Raw genomic sequence first — 15,967 nt, forward strand, 5'->3', positions numbered from 1 at the left:
AGGCCACGCAGAGAAGCTTACTTTAGAATACATTGGTCTGCTTAATGTTAGGTTTAAAGAAGTATCTACCCGTTTGGCTAACCTTGTGGCTACCTCTTTGCTCTGTGACAGTAGTGCTGTGAAGCATTGTAACTTAGACAGTTGCAAGTCAAGAACTGTCAATGTTCCCTCTCTCCTTACATTTGACCTTTTCTATCAAAGAAAAGGCCAGTAACTTTACTTGGAGGACTTCTCGGTAACCTTGCACATTCAGAGGCTTATCTCCATGATGGATGGTCTTCCATCCACGACGCAGCTCCAACACACAGGGGCCCAGACCGGCAGACCAGAGTCCAGTCCTGTCCCCTGCATAGCTCTACTGTTCCACTAAAGCTACCACTAAATAACGCCACTCCCCAGCCAGCAATGCAGCTGGCGCTATGCAGCAGGACGCTGTTAGGGCGGGAGAGGCGGTATCAGGTCCCTCTCAGTTCATCTGAGTCAGCACCTCTGAGGCAGGCGGGCCGAGATGGAGACGGAGAGAGGAGGAGACGAGACAAGGAGGAGAGGTGCTGAGACGACCACTGCCCTAGGGCTCAGAGGGCTGGGGATACCTGAATGTACGACCGCACTACACAGAACAGGATGAGCAGTCACCGGACTACTAATCACTAAACCTGCCTTTGTTGGGTTCCCCGTTGGCTTCGTTTGGGTGCTGTTGCACTTTCCTGAAGTGACTTCTAATTAAACAGTTGCCATGTCAACAAACCGCCCCCTCGAGAAACAGCAGAACACCTACAAAATCTGGAACATAAATGAATTATATATATATTGATGACTATTCTAAGGTGAGACAAAATGTAAATTATTCATAAAATGTTTAAAGGGTTTATATTTATTATATAGGTGCAAGCTAGAGCCTTTCTAGCACGGGGGAAGGACTGCAGCAGCAGATCTACAGATCTCTCTGTTTATCGTGAGCAAAGAGGGCCAGAGTTATGGAGAGCCATCCTAAGTTATGGTCTGGTGAACGCAGAGCCATTCGTATCCCTGGATGACTGCTTTGGCTCCCGTCACACGATCATCAGGAACAGGAGCACGCACTAGACCACCAATCAATGGTGAGGGAGGACCCCGAGGCTGAGCCACAGCCATGAGGGGGTTCGATCACAGCTTTATGAGCCAGAGGGAACACTGTCAAAGTACTGATCAATGGATTTCTAGTATCGGTTTTGTCTCGGGATAGGTACCGCCTAAGGGCTGAATTATTAAAGACGTACTATCGTACTGCATGTGAGAAATTAAGGAAATGTTTTTTTCTATGGATTTAGGCTAATTCAACGTTGCAATGTTTATATCAGGGTTCTCCCATATTGGCTAAAAGGGGCACTGTGCCTCCAAACCACAAAGCAGTATCGATAAGAGCAGTAGTATGGTTAAGATCTCGACGATACAATCCCTAGCTTTCACTAGTGTTCATTTACGAATTAAAACACTGCGTTATTCACAGCTAGGGCTAACCATACAGAACTCAGTTCATTTGTTTGGTGCAATGCCTAACTCATACAAATCCATTATTAACAAACTGCTTTGTTAAATGGTTGTAGGACACGATGCATTAGTCAAAAGTTTAAAGCATCCAAAAATACAGATGAATGTTGAAAGAAACAATACAAGGAGAGCTAAAGACAGAAAACAAATACCTAAAAAGAATAACGCAAAAGACAAAAAATAACCAGTTAGTAAATATGTACAAGACACCAAAGAGGAGCTCAGTAATGCAGTGGAGGACATGGGGGCCAGCAGACCAACAGCAGCATGCGCTCGTCCTCCAGGCGCTGAGGAACGACATCAATGCAAAGCAGAGGGACGTGGAGGGAGGGGTTGGGTTCACCGAGGAGGGACACTGATGGAGGGGAACCGGCTTAACAATGGACCGTCGGGCAGCCAGCAAGGCTACCTCGAGACCAGGCCGGGGACCAGGAAATGACTTCAGGCGGAAGAGCATCGGGCTTCATTTAACTTAAAAAAAATATGTGAAGTTAGGGTGGGTCATTCTCAAGGACCAAGCAGGGCGGCTGGTGACAGCAAAGTCACACAGGGTAGTGGTCAGATAGTGCACTGGGTTTGGGCACACACACTCTGCAGCATCCACAACATAAACAAGATGCTTATACACTGGTGGTGGTGGTGGAGGTGGTGGTGGTGGTGGTGGTGGTGCAGGGAGGGGGGGGGGCGGACCGAGGGGTTGAGGGCCAGGCGATGAGGACACAGCGGGGCGGGGGGGGGGGGGGAGCTGCACGGTACTACCTAGGGGAGCAGGGGTCGGAGCCGGCGGCGGAGCGGGGAGGATAAGCAGCTAGCAGGTGCCAATTGCCCTCCCCAGGGCTCCGCTGGGCTTCAGCAGGGTCATATTCTGGGCTGACTGGGAGCTCATCCTCTTCCATCTGAGGGGCACAAGACGCTAGCGGTCAGCCCCGTCAAGCGGGCGGCTGCTGCGGCCGATTGGCCAGCTCGGTAATCATTGAGTGAGAGGCTTCAATCATTGGTTAGTCAGCAAGCCGGTGAGTGGTCAATGCAAAAGAAAAGAATAATCGGTATCTCTCAACGGCTGGCCAGTTTAGTTTGTGCCAGTATTCAAGCAGAACAACCAGTCCCAAAGCAGTTCAGGGTGTCGATTAGGCATACAGTTAATCATCCCCAAGCCCTCCATCTACAGTGTTCATTCACGTAGCAGAATACTGCGCAAAGACAACAATAAATATGACTGGTTTTCCATTTTTAAGGCCGTTCTCCGGTGACATAAAAAAACCCGAATGTTTGCCATTTAAGTAAAAGACGAAGTAATGTCTCGTTCCTGAGTGATGGGAACTTCCTCTGCTCGGGTGGGCAGGTGTTAATGAGAAGCTCCTGAATGACTAACGACTCTACTGGAACGTGATGATGGGGTCACTGGAGAAGCGGCTTTCATTTCCCAGCAGGAGAGGGGATGGGTTAAGACTTTAACTGAGCAGCAAAGCCATTTCAGCTACCGCCGTTAAAATGAGCAGAAAACCAAGCAGCCACAGGAAACGGGCTTCCTCATGGGAAAAGAATGTTGCTAAATGGTGCAGAGGCAAAACCCACGACTGTTCAGGTTAATTAACCTGCGTCTGGACCTCTGCAGCCGTTAGACGCCACAAAACCCACAGAGACCCAGAGCCAACTTCGGAGATGACCTCCTCCCTGATTTAGCAAATTTGCAAAAGTACTCAATGGAAAAACGAATGCTTGCAGTGCACCTGAATGCATTAACAAAACATTACCATCATTAACTTCATGCACTCTTGGAGAACAGGAAGTTTGTGCTGTTGGAGATCCCCTCATTGCAAAGATACCAAATCCAGTAACTGCCCGACGCTTCCTGTCTACATAATTTGTGACCGTGATCAAAAGATTTACTGCGATCCCTGAAGTGGCATTGTGTTTTTCTGCTCATTTTTTACTTAAGTTAGCATAAAACGTAACTTAAAATGTCAAACACACATCCTTTATTCAAATCCAAACTGTTCCTTGCCCTTACTACCGTGGGCGTCTCGAGGCACCCACTAATAGCACCGTAAGCTGCAGAGGAGGCTTGCTAAAACAAAACCAGCTAAGAAGGTTTAAAGATGCAAGCAGCACAGGCCTTGCAGAACCAATCCCCCATCAGGGTCGTTCACACAGGTGACTGATGATCGCAGTTTAGCAAACAAACTCATCAGAACGGGTTCAAGTGTTTTCAATGCATTGAAAATAAATCAACCGTTCAGTGTCGATGATCACAGTAATCTAGTAGTCTATTTTTCATTTGAGGAAACTGTACCTTAATAAATTAGCACTTTAGTTAAAGATATTGTCATTTATTTTATGACCCAATGGACTGGAAGCCACTGTTGCCAAGTTATGGCAAAGCAAGCCAAGCTAGCTCTGAGAAGCATATCCATCCTAGGACCGTGCCATCATATTAAGGTACACTTTACAGCAGCCTATCATCATCTACTGGCCAATCATCACTCCCTATATAATGAGGCCAATCCCAGCAACACATGCACTACAATGTGTTGTGACAGTTAGGCAGTCCACAGCCTATAGAGAGACATACAGGCCGGTGAGACCAGGACCAGAGCGCGTCGGCGGTGGGAAGGATCTGACGGTAAAGACCTGAGGGGCAGGGGTAGGGGAGGCACATTGCACCATGCTAGAGATGGGGTGGTGACCGGGGTACCGATGGGGTGAGGGTATTTACCATGCTACAGTGAGCTTGGTAGGATCCGCTATCCGTTGAAACATGGCTTGGGGACACATTGCTGAAGGCTCACCCAGGGACAACGGGATTGCATATCAGGACAGCAGAGGATCAGGTACAGCTGGCCCATGCAGCGGTCAGTACGGGGCATGCCAGTCCCACCGTGACCAGATGCAGAGCCAGCCAAAGGGGCTATGACCCCCGCATTTGGTGATCGGTGAGATTTGAGGAGTACAGGTAGAGGACAATTTAGTATTGTTAGCACGGTGGTTATATTGTTCCCTCAAACAGGACCTGTTATTCCGAGTCCTCTGTGTTGTGATGACTGCCACAGAACAGCATCAGTCTAGATTCACTCTCGTTTCAAAGTGCTTTCATTCATTCTGCCATGTTGGTTTTTCATGCAGGGTGAGATGGCAGTAGAAATAAATCATGGTGTGGGAGGCATAAGCAATGAAGTTGGGTCTCAAGGCAACGGTAATAGTTCAAGTTACCGCTTGAAACCCAGACATGCAATAATGGCTGTGACTCATGCGTCATATCTCAAGTTCACTGATGGATAATAAAGAGGGCTGGCTTGAGAGAATGGGAGGGTTGAGAGAGTCTGGGAAGTGAAAGAATTCTCGGCACCCTCCCAATGCCTTAACTTCCTAGCTATCAGAAGGGTTGATCGGGACATGCATACAGAGACAAGCCCCTGTATATATACGGGAACATGTATACAGACATGTTCCCGTATATACCCGGACATCTTACTATACAGTGTACAGGTATGCATTAAGGTCTAAGCTATTACCCGAGAGCGGATTAATGAAAGGAGAATGAGAGACGTATGCAAGACGGATCAGACTACTGGCTGGAGTCACACAGGAGGAGGACATTGCAGTATGAAGTACTTCTTGTCCAGAAGATTAATGATGGGACACTCTCCTGTGCAAGTCCAGCCGTATTGGGGCTGCATGTTGCCAGTGTTACTTACATGCGAATTACAGACGCATGTACGAGAGGCCAGACAAGTTGGGATCACACCATTTTCATTTGCAATGTTAAACCTGTACTAACCCAACTCTTCTTCTGCTATTTACTCCGTATAACTAGAAAGCTTCTTAAGAATTAAACATCCCTTAAAGAGTCCCTTCTATTCAGGGGATTCATTTCCATAAATTGTTTTGCGGTCGTCTGATTTTGCACAACTCTAAAGCTTGCTTACGCGTAAACTAACATATTCCATGATTAAGCATTCATAAAAGAAGAAAGAAGAACAACGCAAAATGTGTGGGCATTGTATGTGTGGCAATTAACCAAGCAATATTTCTACTTCATGGAAGTGCACTGCAGAGGGGGGCAAGAGATGCAGATTCTAAGCCTCGTTAATCAGGGTGATTGAGATCATTTAAAAACGTTCAAGATAGAATTAAAGGGTAAGATAGATTAATACAATAAACCAAGTATATATAATAACACATGATAACCCATGGTTACGTTCAACATAACGTGAATACTATTTCTTGAATACTAGTTTCGAGAGACCCCCCCCCACAATGCCAATTCTACAAAGTGAAGCACGGCGTATGACCCGTTCTTCTTTTCTGAATGTCTGGGCAGAAGGCACTCGGGCTCTATTGGTATTCTACAGGGGTGTGCTGTCCCAGGACGGCCCCTGCCTCATCTCATCTACCTAATCTTGCCCAGCTGGGTCTTGGCTCGCGACAGAGGCTGCAGAGCGATGAAGTCATCCTCTATGACCACGCGGTTGGAGTACATCTACACAGGGACAGGAAACAGGAGAGCACACACACACACACACACACACAAACAGACAGAACATGCACACGTAGACACAAATACAGGGAGGAAGGGTCAAAACAAGAGTGTGTGCGCACACACACACACACACACACAGTGAGTTAGAACCAATCATTTCTCACACACACAGAGTCAAACACACGCAGTTAGAACAAATCCTTTGACAGACACACACACACACACACACACACACACACACACACACACACACACACACACACACACACACACACACACACACACACACACACACACACACACACACCAAAACAGGACGAAGGTTAAAGAAGAAACAACAAACACCACAGAGAAATTTAAACAGTAGGAAAGTTATTATTTCTATTCTAGAGGAAGGAGAAACTGGAAGAGAAGGGAATGATCTCGTTTTACTGCCCTACGTGTCAGTGTGTGTTCTCACGGGTGTAAAGCACCCTAGGGCATCAGTGTGATCAGCAGGGAACAACAGCGAAGCTGGGACTTATTCACCAAACTATTCCTGGAAGCCAGAGGGTGATTCTTAGTGAAAAAGGCTTTGATAAGAGTTACGATGTTACAGTGTGTGAAAAACCTTTCTACCTCACCGTCCCTCATTGTATTTCTATATGCTGGTTAATAAAACCCTTTTTAAATCGGTGCTTCAATGCGGTCTTACTTTCTGGTTGTTCATGTGAAAGGGCTGCTTAGAATAATACATAAAGAAATTAAATATTGTCACATGGAAAGGTTACTCTTATATTATGGGATATCCTTTATATTATACTATACTAGCCTGGTTATTGCCAGATCAGGCTAAATCATAGATTGCACGTTGGTCTGGGGAAGCTGATGTCATTTTCTTCAGCACAAGAGGCGTGATCGACGGTCCTAGTTCAAATGACTCTGTACGCAATTGGCTGCTTGCCATCGCTTCCCTGTCGCCAATGTCTTAAACCAGCCAATAGCGCGCCAGGGAGAAAAGCCAGCCTGGTGATTGGCTCCCGCAAAAACGTATCGAAACTAGAAAGAAATGTATTGCTCTTCTCCAGACCCTTCAGGTCGTGGGCAGAATGGGCGGGGCTACCCAGTCTAATACTGTACTACAATATCACGGCCGTTGACATGACTTCAGCCCTGAACATATTAATGGACACATCCCAGACCCGGCCAGACGGTCCCAGGCCCCCCCCCCACCCCCCATACCCCCCCCCATACCTGGCTCTTCTGGGTGCCAGTGGGGTGCAGGTGCCGGTAAAGGACCTTCTTCAGCATGTCCGGGAACAGACAAGTGACGATGATGATGATGATGGTGAACCAGGCCGAGCCGCTGGACAGGAGCTGGACGAAGACGAAGTACATGTCCTGGGTCTGGACGAAGGGCCTGCAGGAAGGAGGAGGGTTAGGGGAGGAAGAGCAGGACAGAGCGACAACCAAACACATAGAACCACCTATGGACATATAATAATAATAATAATAATAATAATAATAATAATAAATGAAATTTATATAGCGCTTAATATGGTACTCTAAGACGCTTTACATATTGCCCTATCAAAACTATGTAAGACAGACTAGATATAACCAACATAATGTTCCTCTACTTAGTATTACTTACTTTAATTTATTATTACTATATTTTTGTTTTTGTATTATCTTTTATCTGCTGCTACTTATTTTTATTATTGTTTATCTTCATTTTAGGGATGCACCGAAATGAAAATTCTTGGCCGAAACCGAACAGTGAAACACTTGGCCGAAAGCCGAAACAGAATACCAAATGTGGCTTTTGCTGTTTTTCATTAATTTTGCTTTAATTTTTCACCATTGCATAAATCAAACAATTATATGTCCTTTATAAACTTTTTTGTCTTCCTTTTCAATATTCTTTTTACTCCTTCGGCCGAAACCGAAAATTATGTTTTGGGCCATTCTCGGCCGAACATTTTCGGTGGCCGAATATTCGGTGCATCCCAACTTCATTTACTTCCTCATGTATTGTTGCTGCTATGTGGCTGTTGAGGAACCAAGCCTAAGAATTTTATTCTTGTTTACTTGTACGATAAGATGTAATAAAAGTAACTCTGAATCAACTCAGTATATCATTTACTGTAGGTCAGTATAAGAGTATACTATACTATATTAGAGTAGTCATTAACTCAAGGGTTTAGATTGCTCACTTATTGTGTTTTACAATCCTGCATCAGTTACCTTCCTGACTCGTGTTCACCATATAGACCCGCTGTGCCCTCGTGCATCAAAGGCCTCCCAGCATGGCTGTGCGCTCAACATGACCCCACTTCCACCCACACCATGATCGACTGATAATGCCCTGCCTTTGGTTGTGTTGAGAGACACCGACACAACCCGACTCTGGTCTTTGGGATTCTCACCAGATGATGCCTCCGTAGAAGAGCGAGAAGATGAAGTAGAAGGTGATGGAACCCCAGGTCACAAAGTGGTTCATCCACGTCCAGTAATGGGTCTCCAAGGCCAGCTACACACACACACACACACACACACACACACACACACACACACACACACACACACACACACACACACACACACACACACACACACACACACACACACACACACACACACACACACACTTGAAATTCCGTCCCAGCCCTGCAGACTTCTATATCAACTGTTCCCTTCATTGCTCGTGATGATGAGGTTAGCCTAATTATATTTTAGCCAGACATCATTAGCAAAGTGATTGTTGGCCTGTCCAGATAATTGAGGGAAGACTGAGAAAACAGACTGCAATTCATTTAGGATTGGTTGGGGACAACATGAGGGTCTGGTCAAGCGGTTTGTTGTGTTATGTGAAGACCCTGTACCTGCAGTGTCACAGTGATGACCATGACCGTGTACACCAGGGTTCCAAAGGTCCAGTTCCCAAACATCTGAGAACAGAAACACAACCGTCAGGAATACAACACCAAAATAGCATGATAACACGACGTTAACTCAGCACAATGCAGTAAACCCAAATCTTACATATATATATGAATATGTTTAAGTTCATTCATATACATTTATGTGTTTTAGTTACCCTCGGTGTGCAGGAGATTTTTGGAATACTTTAATGGACGGATGAGGATAATGCTTAAACTATGGAAGGACTATCAAACTGTTGCTGAACATCAAAGGATGGTTGAAAAAACATGCAGAATATTTAGCAACGGCTAAAAGATGAGGAGATAATCATGACTGAAAAAGTTAAATGGACGAAATGTAGACTACTCTCGAACCGGGGGACACATGCACTGAACCGCTCTGCTTACCAGCTGCTTGTTAGCCCGCAAGACCTGAAGACATGCACAGCGTGAAAAGAACAGAAGGAAAAGGAAATAAAGACAGACGGAAAGAAAACCAGCCAGAGAAAGCAACCACAGGGAGTCGTTGTTTTAGTTTGGGAAATCCAGAAACCACAAAACCAAGGGAGGGATATAGAAACAGAGACACAGGGGAGGTAGACGAGAGAGTGGGAGAGAAGAGGGGGACACATTGACTGACATGGAGACGGGCACAGAAACAGGTTAAAGACAGTTCTAAAGGCCGATTGGCTGCTTGTGAGACAGGCTGCTGGTCAGGCACACAGAGAAGGACCAGGGCATCAGAAGGAGAGAGAAGGAGGGAGACAGAACAGGGAGAGGCTGATAGAGAGATGCATAGGAGGGGGGGACAATCAATGAGGAGAGAGGCAGGAGGACAAGAAAGGCTTAAAGCCCAATTCAATAACTGGCAGAGATTTGTCCAGCACATTCATAGCCAATCCAAAGAAATCACACAGACAGAGATACGCACAAACACAACTCAAACACTTGTACAGACGTGGTGTTGACTTGCATTGTGCCCTCAGCATTCTGAGACTCATATTGACAGTGATGAACCGTTCCCAAAATGTCATCACAGCTTTTACATACATTTCATTCCGGAAAATGTATATTCTTTACCATCTAGAGACACACACCTCTACACCCACGCACACACCTAAGGACAACAACCAACCACAAACACAGACAAATACAACAGTGAATACACACCAGGGCTGTCCCATTACATCACTTCAGGCTTCAGATAGTTGCTAAGTTTCCTTTCTTAATCGAAAAGGAATTTAATTGTAAAGTATACCATAAATAAAAGAAGAAAGTACATTCATACTGTGGTTCCCTTTCCCTGCCTGAATCGGAGCTGGCTGAGCCAACTGCTGCAGAATCACGATTTTACAAACTTATCGTTTTTATCTTTCAGTGCTATTTTTGATAACGCAAAGAGTGAAGCTACAACATCACATTGCATCGCTGCGTGGACGGCAGTGGCTTCCGGTTTAACTCAGATATGAATACCTACCGTACAAACCAATATCCAGATTTTTTTTTTGGTTACACCCCTAAAAGACAGACACCCGATCCCACACACACACACACACACACACACACACACACACACACACACACACACACACACACACACACACACACACACACACACACACACCTGTCCGTTGCCATTCAGGCTGGTATCCTCTCCTATCAGAGCGTAGGACCCGAAGAAGAAGATGAAGGCATGACAGAATCCCAGCAGAGTCCAGTAGAGAAAGGTCCGGAAGGAGAGAAGAGAGTTCCTGCTTATGTCCCTGTGAGGAGATGAGATAAACAGAATTCAAAACCACTGAAAACCACCTTTATCTTCAGGTCACTCATGCTGCCATTCAGACCGAACAACTAACTAAAGTAGAACAGAAATAAGAGTGTATAAAATAACATGCAACTGCAAAAGTGCGAGTTGGTTCTCGTCTTGGTTCCCCCTGACCTGTAGAGGGCCGGTTTCGTCTGGAGGACGTGAGGGTGGACCAGCTGCTCAAACAGGCTGTACACCAGGATGGGCAGGGAGGTGAAGAAGATGTTGTATAGGGTCAGGTATGCACCGTCATACAGGGTCTGCAAACAGAAGTCGGTCAGCACCCTTCTGTGTGAGAACCCGCTACGGAGCAGATCGGTTAGGTAGGGATTATGTTGGTTCTAACACAGGGGGAAGGATTCATTTGCACAGCCCGACTTTTCCTTTAAACTATCATTGTTAAAGAACCTCAAAAGATCAGTGACTGCAGCGGACTCAAGCCGTGATTCTCGCAGCATCGAGCAGACATTGATGTGAACGATTTGTGAAGAGGCATGAAAACCAAGGGATGCAAAGACAGACAGACAGACAGACGGAGATAGAGACTTACTTGTTGTGAAAACAGACAGAAGAACTGGTATAAAAACTGTGGTGTGATAAAACACACATTCTAGAAAAAGAGACAGTGAGAGAGACAGAATGACAAAAACAGATTACACATCATTCAGGCTGTGGGGGACGAACACATTTGTAACACACGTTACTTTGGCTCCGGTCACACTGCAAGCTTTAGTGCTCAACTCCTAGTTATTGCTCACATATTGAGCTGAGCTGTTGCTTTTACCTTGGCTGGATACATTATTTATAAAATGCAGCCAGTATCAGATCCAGTGTGAGCTGCTCTCAGTCTGAAGTGACCGACGTGCGCAGAATAACAATATCAAACGGGTCCCACGCAGCACGCGGCTCTACGGAGTGATATACGGGGGCCACTGAAGTCAGCGTTTCCTCTCATTGATGACGGCTGATGTGCCGTGGAAGCCAGTGAATTTGTGATAAGATGACTTAACAAATGTCTTTTTGCAGAGAAATGTCTGCCCGTTTGGTCTCGTGTGTGTGGACGCAGCGTTGGAGCCAGGAGTGGTGGGATTGTGAACGGCTACACAACTTAAACTAGACCTAAACTAACTCAAGAGACTAAGGGTAAGCTACCTGAACTAGTGTGCCTGCTCAGAATTACCTTGTAAAAAAAGTACTGTACAAGATGAGCTATTCGTATGTAGTAGAAGTGTCCGTGGACCAACAGCAGCTTGGACAGGAACTTAAACCGGGCGATTGCATAGTCGCTGTTTCTCACGGCCTGCCTCCCCTCCTTCCCCATGATGCCTGAGGGAGGAACACGCACATCCACACGTTACAATTACAATTACAATTAGGGCATTTAGCAGACGCTTTTATCCGAAGCGACTTACATCAGTTAATACACACATGCAAGGCATGTGTGTGCAAGGCGACAGCCAGCTCGTCAGGAGCAGTTAGGGTTAAGTGTCTTGCTCAGGGACACATCAACACTCAGCTAGGAGGAGCTGGGGATCGAACTAGCAACCTTTCGGTTACAAGACAACTGCTGTACCTCCTGAGCTAAGCCGACCCAACGTTACACCGAGGTAACACCCAGCGGCGTCTCATTCTGAATGCGTGTGTGCGTTGGCTCTTATGCATGCATACCTATTCCCACGTGGGCCTCCTGGATCATGCTGACATCGTTGGCCCCGTCTCCGATGGCCAAGGTGATGGGCCTCTCCGGGGACGTCTTGAACAGATGCACCACCTGAACGCCGCATGGAACGAGAGCTAAAAATTACCTTCTGACCATCGCCTCAAACATGGAGCAAAGCCAAAAGTCACCTCTAAAGAGAACAAGCAAAGCACTGGATAAATAACGACAGAGATGGATTAAGTCAGTGCAATTGTGACATCTCCCAATCCACTTTGTGATCGAGTGCCCTTTTAGACGCAACCGGAAACAGATCCAGTGCATCCGTATGAAGTCATGCTGTTCCAATCCAGAGGACTTGAATCATGCTTGGGTTTGAGCGTTCCCTTGGGTTCCGACGGGACGTGGGGGAGGGGGGGGGGGGGGTCAGTGGGGCCCCCTCACCTTGGCCTTCTGCAGGGGGGCCATGCGGCAGCAGAGGACGGCCGAGCAGTTCTTGCACACGTCCATGAAGAGCTTCTCGTGCTGCCGTAGCGCCAGCGACAGGCTGGCCCCGTCCACCACCAGGCCGTGCTGGATGACGTGGTCGTCGTTGATCCTGAGGAGGGAGGGAAGGAAGGGATCCATCAAACAGGACATTAGGGGGCGCCCTGTGGCTCAGGAGGGAGAGCCGGTTGGCTGGTAACAGGAAGGTTCCTGGTTTGATCCCGGCTCCTCCTAGCTCGAGGAGTCCCTGAGAAGGCACCTCACCCTAACTGCTACTCATGAGCTGGCTGTCGCCCTGCGTGGTCGACTCCGCCGTCGGTATATGAATGAATGGTTGCAAGTCGCTTTGGATAAAAGCGTCAGCAAAATCCACCAAATGCAAATGTAGTGGGAAGGGGAAGGGGGTGGGAGGGCGAACGTGGTGGCATGAGGGAGAACTCAAATGTAAAGAGTGATACATGGGAGTCCAAACGGACAGGGAGGGGAAAGGGTCAGCAGGAGGTCAGATATATGGTACCAGAAGAGACGGAGGGAAACAGGGATGCGAGAAAACTGTAGAAAGCAAAGGAAAACAAGACGGAAAGAACCCCCCCCCTTCTAGACTAAGAAGATTCCGAGACTAACGAGCCCAGTGTAGAAGTGTGCCGTCATGTGCACTTCTACTCAGGGCTCATTAGTCTCGGCATCTTCTTTAGGACAAATCGATGCCGTCGCCATAGCAACGGGTCTCCTGCCTCCACCTTGGTAATGAATCACCACGGTTACCCCAGAGAACAACCGATCCCTCGGGGGCCTCGGAGACTCCGACGAGCAGAGCCCAACCACGTAACCACAGAGACCGTAGCTGTGTTCGACATCGTTCCCCATCACGGATATAGTGCACTGTAGAGGGTGCTCGCCATTTTGTAGTGGTGTTCGAATTCTCAGTGGTTAATTTCATGCACTTCAGTGCACTTAAAATACCCCAAATTTGAGTGTACCGTACATACGATGTTCCCTACATGTTACTCCCGTATACCACAATGCAATGCGGTCGTGTTTTTCCGGAGGAGAAGAAGAAGCTGAATAACCACGAAAACAAATACATTTAATGATGGAATGAAATAAAAGGTCATCAATTTATTTGGGATTTAACACAGAAAATGTAACGTTCAAAATTAATAAAAAAAACCTTGATCAAGGAAATGTAACATTCAACATCAATACAACCTCCAGCTTTCCTCTCGAGTGCCCAGTTTGTGTACATGATGTGGGCGCGTCTGTCTGCGTCACACAAATACCCGGCGCATTTACTGACGCAAATGACGTTTAGAAATGTTCAGTGTAGCGTCCGAATTCTGGTTTGTGCACTATATCATGAACACTATATAGGGAATAGTGAGTGAGTGAATAGGGAACCATTTCGAACACAGCTCCTGTGTGTGTGACATAACTTCACACATTCATACCAACAGGCCACATATGTCCTCGGCGACTAGAGGCTTCTTTCTCATGTATCAATTCTAGAGATAAAAGCGGTACAGGGTGTTCGAGAACGTCCGGCTCATACAAGGAGCCATTCATTCATGCATCAATTCTAGAGACAAAAGCGGCCCAGGGTGTACGAGAAACTCAAGGCCGCTCAAGGCCACAAAAACAAGTGTAGTTCCCACACATAGCCACAAGGGAACAGCACCGTGTACACATACGGGTATCCAGGAGGCGGGAGTTCAGCACCTTGCTTAGCCAATCAGAGCACATAACTGAGTCCACACCTGCCCATTATTAAAGTCACAACCCATAGCCCAGGGGGCAGAACGCTCCAGGTAACGAATCCATCAGTTGTCCTACTAAGCGTATCTCGACGCGTGTATGTACAATTCCTCTCCTTCATAGATATAATAGCAAACCTATACCAAATAAAGTGAGTTATAAGTGATCCTGACTCGGCAACCTTTTTCCAAAAAGAACTCTGCTCAGACCTTCTGAGAACCATTCCTACTCCTCTCTACACATTAGAAGAAGGACTCATTTAATGAAGGACCCATTACTTTTGGTTTCACAAATGATTCGCTGCTCAAAGCAGGGCAGAATATTTATCAGTGAGCAAATTAAGGCAGATTTGTGAGGAGGATCATTTGAATTAATGATCGGAAGAACCATATTTATGACACATTTTGTTTGTTCAGACTACCAAACCCCTGTTTAGCATTCCGTTGCGTCGTTCTCCCGTCTTACCTCCTGGCCAGTAGGCGGAGCTGTTCGGCACACTCGTTGTCCGTGCGCTGCTGCAGCAGCTCCAGGATGTTCATGGTGCGGTGGAAGTGGCCGCAGGACAGGCTGACGCTCACCGCCGTCTCGTGCTTGTCCCCCGTCAGCACCCACACCTTGATGCCGGCCAGGCGCAGGGCCTCGATGGTCTCCTGCACCTTGTCCTGGAGCCTGGGGGAGGGGTATCGTGTTATGAATAATACAAGGGGACGATTAGGGAAGCTATTGAAAACCAGAGCATTCATGATTTAATGCGACTTCAATCATCCCCTCGACCTTCTCAAATGAGACCGATGGCTCCGGTTTTAGTGAGTCCCGAAGTCTATTAAAGTCAGGTGCATAAAAGATCAAAGCAATCGCTCCCTGAGTTTATGTGATGTATCGGTGAAACGTCTGAATTTTTTACAAATGTTGAGAAGTCGACTGAAAAAAGGAAGAAACTGTAAAAGAGGGAGTCCGTAAAGGTTTGATCCCAACATCGTCTGGAGCGGCCACAGTTTGAACCGCATCTGAGGGCTTCATCCCCTGGCTGTGAGGCCCCCCTGCTGCCCCAGCGGCCCTGGCGGTGAGGCCCCCCTGCTGTGCTGGCCCCGTACCTGTCCTCCACCCCCGTGGCCCCCAGCAGCTGCAGGTCCCGCTCGATGAAGGCGAAGGCCTCCTGCAGCCGCTCGTCCCGGTGCTGCAGGGCGGTGCGCGCCGCGCCCAGACGCCGCTCCACCTCCGCGTACGACTCCGGGCTGAAGAACCGGCACGCCACCACCAGGGTCCGCAGTCCCTTCTGAGACGGGGAGAGGGAGAGAGGGAGAGAGAGGGAGGGGGAGAGGGGGGGGGGGGAGGGGGAGGGGGAGGGGGAG

The 15,967-nt window shown here is 47.3% G+C and overlaps 1 protein-coding gene across 4 annotated transcripts in view; it reads right to left on the reverse strand.

The window, feature by feature from the left end:
* atp11b (ATPase phospholipid transporting 11B) overlaps window positions 1–15,967 on the reverse strand; it is a 42,977-nt gene that overhangs the window by 9,276 nt on the left and 17,734 nt on the right. For all 4 annotated transcript variants that reach the window (XM_030372304.1, XM_030372301.1, XM_030372303.1 and 1 more), the window contains exons 18-28: window positions 15,710–15,891; window positions 15,081–15,284; window positions 12,822–12,975; window positions 12,389–12,491; window positions 11,901–12,046; window positions 11,271–11,330; window positions 10,853–10,980; window positions 10,538–10,676; window positions 8,875–8,940; window positions 8,419–8,522; window positions 7,244–7,409 (exon numbers count right to left, since the gene is read on the reverse strand). In XM_030372304.1, the coding sequence (XP_030228164.1) occupies window positions 7,244–7,409; window positions 8,419–8,522; window positions 8,875–8,940; window positions 10,538–10,676; window positions 10,853–10,980; window positions 11,271–11,330; window positions 11,901–12,046; window positions 12,389–12,491; window positions 12,822–12,975; window positions 15,081–15,284; window positions 15,710–15,891 (1,452 nt within the window). The remainder of the gene's footprint in view (window positions 1–7,243; window positions 7,410–8,418; window positions 8,523–8,874; window positions 8,941–10,537; window positions 10,677–10,852; window positions 10,981–11,270; window positions 11,331–11,900; window positions 12,047–12,388; window positions 12,492–12,821; window positions 12,976–15,080; window positions 15,285–15,709; window positions 15,892–15,967) is intronic.

Source organism: Gadus morhua, chromosome 12 (genome assembly GCF_902167405.1).
Source record: "Gadus morhua chromosome 12, gadMor3.0, whole genome shotgun sequence".
Classification (NCBI taxonomy): Eukaryota; Metazoa; Chordata; class Actinopteri; order Gadiformes; family Gadidae; genus Gadus; species Gadus morhua.